Below are 8,386 nucleotides of genomic sequence, written 5' to 3'. Positions count from 1 at the left end.
CCGCCATCCACCACCATCCTTCGTCGCTGGGCTCTCCCGCCGCATCGGCGTCCCGTGTCAGCGCGGCCTTGCCCCCGCCCTCCTCCTCAGGTCGGGCCCGGCCCCGGGTGAGTGAGAGATCCCGAAGCTGAACTGATTCCCTGTCCCGGGACAGGCGGCCGCGGGCGGAAGAGCCCCGCGGACCCGCCCGGCCCTATCGAAGCTGCATCTGTCGGTGCTGTGGTAGATGCAGTCAAAAAGGAGCCGAGAGCAAAGGGATTTTCCTCGACGGTCGCCGCTCAGTTGGAGCTTTCGTAACTGTCCGGCAACATTTCGGGAAAGTACACGGCCCACTCTGGGCTAGCGGGGTTACTGGTACTAGAAGCAGGCGGCTGCCACAAATCCCTGCCCCTGGCGCCCAGATTGATGCACCGGGGAAAGGAGGGGTGTATCCCGTATTTCTGTAGTACTGTTTTAACTTACTTCTCTTGTAATTTACTTAAAGCTCAAAACTCTCTTCTTCCCCAGCAGTATACTGGCATAGAAGGTGGTCCCGAGGCATGGGATGGCAGGTGAGTGACACAGGTCCTAGAATCCTTCATTGGGCTGAGAATTTGGTTGGTTTTATGGCCTCCCTGTGCCAGAGAAGGAACCAGCTCTGTTTCCTGCCCCTCTGCTGTCGGGTCGTGCCAGCATGTGCTGTTCCAAGGCTGTCCATCCTTCATAGGGCTTGTCCTTGGGGCCCTGCAAGCTCCCTTAGTTCTTGCTCCATCCAGATCATGTATGGGTGAGATAAGGGCAGTTCCTGTTCCTGGGGCTTGCTAGAGGCAGCACTGGGAATCAAGCCTGATCCAGAATCAGTCGATCACTCAGTCACAGATGTTACTGGTTAAACTCCATGTTTACCTGCATGTTTATCCAAGAGCTGTGGCTCCAGACAGTAGCTGCAGGTCTCCAACAACATGCCAGAGCAATGGGAAGGTCTTTGATTGCTGGGCCTCTTCTGCCCATGACTGTCACTCACCTCTCCAATACATTTGTAGGAATTGAGCTGTTCTTTCACGTGGTTCAGGGTGGAATGAGTCAAAGGTGTGTCCACAAGAGTCTGCAGCCCACTGCTGGTATTAGGTGTATGTTGTGATGTCTTCCAGGGGCCCTGGGTGTTCCAGAGCTCACCCATCTGATGGATAAACCCAGGTGAGAAGGCAATACCCTTGTTGGATCTCCACAGCCCATCCCTCCAAATCCCTTTCCCATCAGATCTGAATACCGATCTTGTGGTCGAAAAAGGAGGAAGAGTAAAATTCATGCTGGTCTTGGGCTCTCTGCAGGTTTGTCCTGTGCTGAGAGGGGCCACTAGGAAGACAGGCTGCACTGGCCTCCCTGGGTTGGGAAGGAAACTCCTGGTCAGGAGAAGGGATAAACACTGGGGACGGGGGCAGGGGTGTCATGAGGGTTTGAGGGCTGGGATTTGTTGGGTGTATTTGACCCATGGATTTACAGTGACCCATCGGCTTCAGGTACTAAACTCTGGCTCTATTTTTTTTCAGCAGTTGCTCTGTGGAAAAAGATGAGGACCTGTGAGCCCTGTCCCAAGGGCTTCAGCTTTTCCCATGGGATCTATGTTGTGGGGAAGCTGCAGTATGGAGCCTGTGAGTGTCCTCTGGGGAACTCCTGGTGTTGGGATGGGCAGTAAGTTTAAACTGGATAGTGGGAGGAAATTCTTGGCTGTGAGGGTGAGGAGGCCGTGGTTGCCCAGAGGAGCTGTGACTGCCCCATCCCTCAAGTGTCCATGGCCAGGCTGGATCAGGCTTAGGGTATCCTGGTCTGGTGGAGGGAGTCCCTGCCCATGGCAGGGTGTGGAATGGGGTGAGCTTTTAAGACTCTTTCTAACCCAAACCATTCTGGGATTGCATGATCTGGAACGAGGTCTGGAGCACAGGGGGATAGTTCAAGCTGACTGTGCCTGTGCTGGAAGTGGCCAGTTTTTCACCTGGACTTCAAGGTGGGAATGATCAATCTTGTTTCAGAGGCTTTTAATTGGCCAGAGTTGTGATGTGTGGTGTAGGGATGTGGATGAGATGAGTGGCAGTCCAGCCTGGTCCATGATGATTCCCGAGTCTGGAGACTGCTGGATGAGTCCTGCGGATATGGGGCTGAGGCCAGGCATGAGCTACCCAAAACCACAGGGCGGGGTGGGAACATCCGGGAGTTCTGGGATGTGCATGGAATTGGACACAGTGCTGAGCCTGACTGCTCATTGCTCAACTGGGTTTTTTTTATCCTTTTTCAGGTCTAATAGAGGGTGAGCCATCCCTGAGTGACTTCATGCTACAGTGCCAGACTGTTTCTTTTCCAGCCTTCTCCTCCAGAAGTGGGGGCTCTGCAGATCCTGGCTCCTTCCTGAGCAATGAGCTCCACCAAGTGGGATCAGCCTTGTCTGGGCTCCACTTACCTGCAGTGGAAGGAGATTGAATTGTTTTGGCCCCAGCTGTTGCACAAGTTCCCATTCACATGTTCCACATGGAAGAATAGTCTGTTCCATGGAGTTTTCTCAGGAGGGCTCTGGATATCAAATACTTGGTTAGAGCAGGGAACTAGTAATGCCAAGGTGGGTGGTGGATTTGATCCCTGTATGGGCCATTCACTTAAGAGCTGGACTCAATGATCCCTGTGTGTCCCTTCCAACTTGGAATATTCTGTGTGTGTGATACAAGTTTGAATAAATGCAATTACTTTAAATCCTTGTGGTGTCTCCTGAGTTTGAGTTGCTTTGGGGTAAGGTGAGGCTGTGCTGGCTCTGAGCCAGGATGCCTGAGAGTCTCCTCCAAGTGGAGCTCACCAGTGCTCAGTGACAAGTTCCTGTGCTTGCTGCAGTACTCAGCAGGGGTCTCTGGAATGCAGAAACACAAACACACCTGGGCCTTAATGGAGATGCTAGAGCAGCTCCTGCAATCTTGGGGTGTTCCAACACTCAGCTGGAGCCTTGGTAATTCTGGTTGCCTGTTTTCTCACCATGGAGAAAAGGTCATGCCACAGCCTCTGTGTCAGAGCCACTCTCACTTCCGGCCCTGGATTTGTTCAGCTGCAGTGACATCCCTGAAGCTGAGGTAACCTGCCTGCCAAGAGTACTTTGTCCTGGAATATTTATCCGGTGCCTCTGACCCCTTCTGGTCTCCTACCTGCAGATCTTGAGAACCACTTCCCTGTGGAGTGTCTCCCAGCTCTCCTAGTCTCTTGGCTTCTGGGGGACACTGGTGAATCTGTGTGCTCACAGCTTGCTGTCCCTGTTGTCACCAAAGCCAGGCAGGGGAGACAGCTTGGCCTGTGGTAACACTAAACAACATCCTGGTGCCAGCAAAGGAAGACTAAATGAATGCCAGAATGTTACAAGGAAGTGATTAGAGCTGGAACTGTTGCTGCTAAAGTTTGAAATGTTGGGCTGTTGCTACAGTTTGTGTTTTGGAGTTTGGTGATTGGGAAGCAGGCAGATGGAAAAATACAGTTTTAAAAATGGGAATTAGAAAGGCATTGGTGATTTTCCTAAGTGGTTAAAAGAGCTATGCAGCAGCTCCAAACCTTTTCTTGTATGTATACCTGGGAAGATGACTTGGCTCTCTTACTTTCCTTAGTGTTGCCAAGCAGGATGAGGACGGAGCTGGCAGCTGCTCCCTCCCTGGGAGAGTTTGTCTGCCCAGGTGACTGTGGGGCCAGAGCCCTCCCTGTTCCCAGGTGGGGTGGGGACAAGGGTGGAAACCTGTCCTGCTGCTGCTAACACAGCAGGAACACGGGGGGTCAAAGATCTGAGCAGCTCAGCCATGGAGACAGTGAGAGATTCCCCCCAGGATCCCAACCCTGAGGGACACTTCCATCATCGTGCATCATCACCATCACTTCTGCACCATCGTGCTGGGAGACGCTGCTGTGGGCAAGTCCTTGCTGCTGCACTGCTTCACTGACAGGCTGGGTGGGGGTCCTGATGGGGCAGCCACCCCTGGCCCCCACCACTGGCATCGAGTTCTACAGCTGGACTATCTTGATGCCACCTACTGGCAAGGCCAAGCTGCAGCTCTGAGACATGGCTGGCCAGGAAAATTCAGGTGAGGTGGGTATGCAGACCCCAGCACTCCACTGATTCACCCTCCTACCCTGGGCTGTTTGTAAATTCCCAGCCAGGTGTGCAGGGACAGGCAGTGATGGCTCACTGGGACAGTGATATCTTAGGGGCCAGTGACACCTTGTGCTGAGCTTGCAGTGGCACTGGAGCTGTTTAGGGGAGCAGCCAAGGGAGCAGGGCTGGGTGCTGGTTGCAGTGTGCTGGTGGGCTGAGGCAGGGTGGTTTCTTTCCTGATTGCATCAGGCTGGATCCAAGACCACCTTGAGAGTGTGAGAGAGGCTCAAACGGGGCATGAAGAGCTGAAGAGCAAAGTGCTGTGACTGGAACTGGGCTCTCAGGCCTTCCCCATCCCTTGGAACCTTTTGGGGACCCCAGGGTTGGTCCTAGTGGTGCCTTATTTCTGTCCAGTGCTGCCCCATCCTCACTGTACCAGGGTCAGCTGGGGAGATAACAGTGCCACAGAGTCCCTGAAAACCCCACAGGTTTCCTTTGGAGTCCTCCAGTATGAGGAGAGGGATGCTGAACAGAAAATGGGGGTGTAAATGGCCAAGATGGGTCTCCTTTCCTACTCCCAAGGTCTGATCTGTCACCCAAATATCTCCCAAGACCCATCTTATGGCTGTCAGTGTGAGAGCTTCCCAGTATCCTTTGAAACCCTGATGGGTATGCCCAGTTCCATCACCAGATCCTTTTACCGGTGGGTGGCGGGGGTGCTGCTGAGTGGTACCTTGAGGCTGCAAGGGACCTGCCACCTGCCTTTGTCCTGGTGGAACACAAGTGTGACCTGGTGGCCAAGCAAACTGTGTTAGCAGAGGAAGCCAGACACCTCGCCACCACCCTGGGCATGGCCTTTGTAGAGACCTCAGCCTGCAGCAACTTCAGTGTGGAGTTGGCTTTCCAAACACTGGCTGGGGGTATCCAGCAGGTGCTGGGCCAGGGGATCCTTGCCCCACACCAGGGATGTGATGGCATCAGGCTCATCACCAACCAGAGTCACCGCTAGACCCTGGCAGGGAGGGTGCCCTGGGAGCGCTGCCAGTGCTGATGTGGTGGGACCCCCAACTCGTGAAGATGCTTCTGTCTCCACCTGGCGCCTGCAGCCTTTGGGTGATTGTGGAATTGCTGTCCCACTTGGGCTTGGGTTTGTTTCAAACCTTTATTTGGAGGCTCTGAAAAAGTAATACTCTGCTGTATGAGTGTTTTTAATAAACCTAAGGCTTTTCCACACTAAATAAAGGCTCTGCTAAGCACTGCATCCCAGGGAGAGGCACAGCACTCAACCCATGGCATGGGGGATCTTCTGCTTGGGAGGGCATTGCTGGTGGGGCAACAGCTCCCCTTGTCTGGGACACTTTTCAGGGTATCCTGTCCATGGGAAAAATGGGACCAGGCACTCCTGAGTGCTTCTAGCTGGATGGAGCCTCAATAAAGCGAACAAAGGGGCTCCAAAGGGGCCACAGAGCACCGATGGTGCTGGGAACGCCTCCTGGGTGGAGGAGCTCCCTGCTTGCCTGAACTTGCTCCTGGTGCGGGGGTGGCAGGTCCTGGCGGCCGGCAGAGACACTGATGGAGCCACAGTGGCAGTACCAGTTCCGAGTGATCATGCTGGGGGATTCGACAGTGGGGAAATCCTCTCTGCTGCGGCGCTACACTGAGGGTGTCTTCCTGGACACTGTCAACCAGACGGTGGGGGTGGACTTCTACGTCCAATTCGTGGAGCTGGAGCCAGGGCTACGAGTGAAGCTGCAGTTCTGGGACACAGCTGGGCAGGAGAGGTTCAGGTGGGTCCATGGCGTGGGGAGGGGTGGTGGAGATGGATGTTCCCCTCTGGATTTGGGGTGGAGTGCTGTGATTCCAAGCCCAGGGAGATCCCTGATGTGGCTGTGTTCCCACTTGTCCTTTTGGGTGAGGAACCACAATGCCAAAAGCCAAAGCCAAGAGAAAGGAGCCATTGGGACTGCCTTCCTCCAGCTCTAAAAGGGGTACAATACTCTAAAAGGGGTACAATTCCCCAAGAACTCCCCTGCCACACCAACTGCAGAGGATTTGGGAAACAGCAGGGAGAGCCCACGGGGTGCTGGACAAAACATCTACCTCAGCTCAGCTGCTAGGAACCCTCACACCTCACTGTGGGGCAGTCTCCACCAGCCAGGCAGCTCCAGTAGAAAGCCTGGGAAGCTGTGGCTGCAGGGGATGGGAGAGTGGCAGATCTGGGTTTGCAGAAATGGGAGAGTTCCAGGACTGTGACAGACTGATGGTGAAGCCCTGGGGACATGGCTGCTGACACAGGGGCACTTGGGGGCTGTGGCTGCAGGAGACAGATGGCTCTCCTTGTGGCTGAGCAGGGAAAGAACTGCCCCTGGAGCTCTTATTGACACAGCAAAGGCTGATTCTCGTTCGCCTCGTGGTGCTTTGAACACAAGGTGCTGCTTGCAGGAGCAGGTCCTAGTCAGGGCCTCTCTTTAGGCAGGGAACATGCTGCCTGAGGTGGCACAGGGAACCCCAGGGGCCACTCACCCCCCTGCTTTTGGCACCCCAGGTCAGTGACTCGCTCCTACTACCGCAACTCGGCCGGGGGGATGCTGCTCTTCGACCTGACCAACCGCACGTCCTTTGAGAGCATCCGGCGCTGGCACCGGGAGGTGACCGACGCCATCCAGCCCTTCCGCATGCTCTTCCTGCTGGTGGGGCACAAGAGTGACATGGCTGGGCAGCGCCAGGTGGGCCGGAGGGAGGCGGAGAAGCTGGCGGCCTCCCTGGGTGTCCAGTATGTGGAGACCTCAGCCAAAGACGCTTCCAATGTGGTCCAGGCCTTCCAGATGCTGACAGTGGCCATTTACGAAGCACTGCAGACAGGGTGGCTGGTGGCCACCGAGGCATGGGATGGGGTGAAGTGCAGTGTTCCACTGCCAGTCCTGCCTAAGGCTCAGCCACTGGAGAAGGAGAAGCAGAAGAGATGCTCGTGCTAGAGCTGGGGGCATTGGCAAGGCAGGGAAGTGCTGGGTTCAGAAGGGGAAGTGGATATGGAGCAGCCAGGCACATGGTTGCATTAAATACCTCTGGTCACCCTCTGCTTGCCTGTGTTTTAATGGGAAAGAGGAAGTGCACTGGAAGGGTGAAGCCCCCACGTGGGACTTCACAGGCCTGCAGAGGTCAGTGTCACCCTTCCCCTATTCTCTCTTGTACTGACTTAGATCCTAATCATAAAGCCCAAAATTCTGTAAGTCTTCCCAAATAGAATTAAAAGTGACAAATTTATAATGGAATTCAGATAGTATATCTGCTGCTCTGACTGAGTACATGCCTGGTTAAGATCAAAGCAAAAAAAGATCATACCATTCTGAGGAAATGCCCACTTTCCCTTTTAATCTTCATCCAATATAATTGGCTTCTTATCCCACAGTGACATGAGGAATGAGCCCAGTATTGTCCTGGTATCACTTCACCCACCCTGGTTTCTCCTGCAGGTACCAGGAGCCTCCAGAGAGCTGGACAGGGAAGATGAGCCCAGCTCTGCCTAGGGCTGCAGGAACTTCCCCATCATGCAGGGGTTTCCAGTGCTGTCAACTCCCTCATCCCCACAACAGCCCTCGCAGCTTCCCTGAGGTCTGAGCAGAGCAGTAGGAACAGGAAGGGGCATGTGGCCTTTTCAGTGTCCAGGCACAGACAGAATCAGAGGGACCTTGACTTCCTGCCCTGTCACAATATCCCCCTCCTAACAGTCCAAATATCCCAGCAATTGGGATGGGACTCACTCTGGTATGGAGGTCAGGATGGAAGTGACCTGGCCACTCTGATTGGCAGGTGAGAGACTAGCCAAGTCCGTGTGGTCTAGAAGGGTCTGGAGTGGAAACCTCTGGAAGACCAGCTGAGGGTAATCAGTTTGTTCACCCTGGAGGAAACTCGAGACTCACCAGTGTCTGCAGCTCCTCCCAAGGGACACCCCTGATCTCTGCTCCCTGTGACCAAGGATGGAACAAGAGGGACCAGCTGAAGCTCTGTCAAGGGAGGCACAGGCTGCATATTAGGAAACAGTTCTTCCCCGCCCAGGGGGCTCACTCAGGCAGTGAACAGGCTCCCTAAGGAACAGGTATGGCTCCAAGGCTGCCACAGCATTGGACAATAAGGTGGGATTGGTGGAGTATACTGGGCAGGCCAGGAGATGGACTCAATAATCCTTGGGGATCTTTTCCAGCTCAGGATATTCCACAATTCTGTTCCCTGTAAACTCTCAGGAGATCTCCCAAAGAACAGCACCACACACAGAGCAGGGACCCCTGACCCTGCCAT

At 54.5% G+C, this 8,386-nt stretch overlaps 1 protein-coding gene and 1 long non-coding RNA gene across 3 annotated transcripts; both read left to right on the top strand.

The window, feature by feature from the left end:
- LOC306811630 lies at positions 1 to 2,267 on the top strand. 2 transcript variants are annotated; one of them, XR_013776704.1, is made up of 3 exons: positions 1 to 551; positions 1,131 to 1,176; positions 1,530 to 2,267. It is a non-coding gene; the product is annotated as an uncharacterized lncRNA (long non-coding RNA). The 2 variants fall into 2 exon arrangements; XR_013776705.1 differs by having other exon boundaries at positions 1 to 1,176; positions 1,530 to 1,675; positions 1,854 to 2,267.
- Positions 2,268 to 5,561: 3,294 nt separating this feature from the next.
- RAB42 (RAB42, member RAS oncogene family) lies at positions 5,562 to 7,299 on the top strand. Its single transcript, XM_079325728.1, has 2 exons — positions 5,562 to 5,877; positions 6,636 to 7,299. The coding sequence occupies exons 1-2, from the start codon at positions 5,663 to 5,665 to the stop codon at positions 7,063 to 7,065; spliced, it is 645 nt and encodes a 214-aa protein (XP_079181854.1). The 5' UTR covers positions 5,562 to 5,662; the 3' UTR covers positions 7,066 to 7,299.
- The last annotated feature ends 1,087 nt before the right edge of the window (positions 7,300 to 8,386 follow it).

The sequence above is a fragment of the Erithacus rubecula genome (assembly GCF_903797595.1).
Source record: "Erithacus rubecula genome assembly, chromosome: 23".
In the NCBI taxonomy this organism is placed as follows: Eukaryota; Metazoa; Chordata; class Aves; order Passeriformes; family Muscicapidae; genus Erithacus; species Erithacus rubecula.
The sequence above is the reverse complement of the archived record's forward strand: the minus strand, read 5'-3'. Positions and strand labels throughout refer to the sequence as shown.

Excerpts from the sequence above, each read along its gene's own strand:
- RAB42 (XM_079325728.1), top strand. The coding sequence starts at position 5,663 with ATGGAGCCACAGTGGCAGTACCAGTTCCGAGTGATCATGCTGGGGGAT. Across the intron at positions 5,878-6,635 it reads GCTGGGCAGGAGAGGTTCAG|GTCAGTGACTCGCTCCTACT; the intron begins GTGGGTCCATGG and ends TTGGCACCCCAG.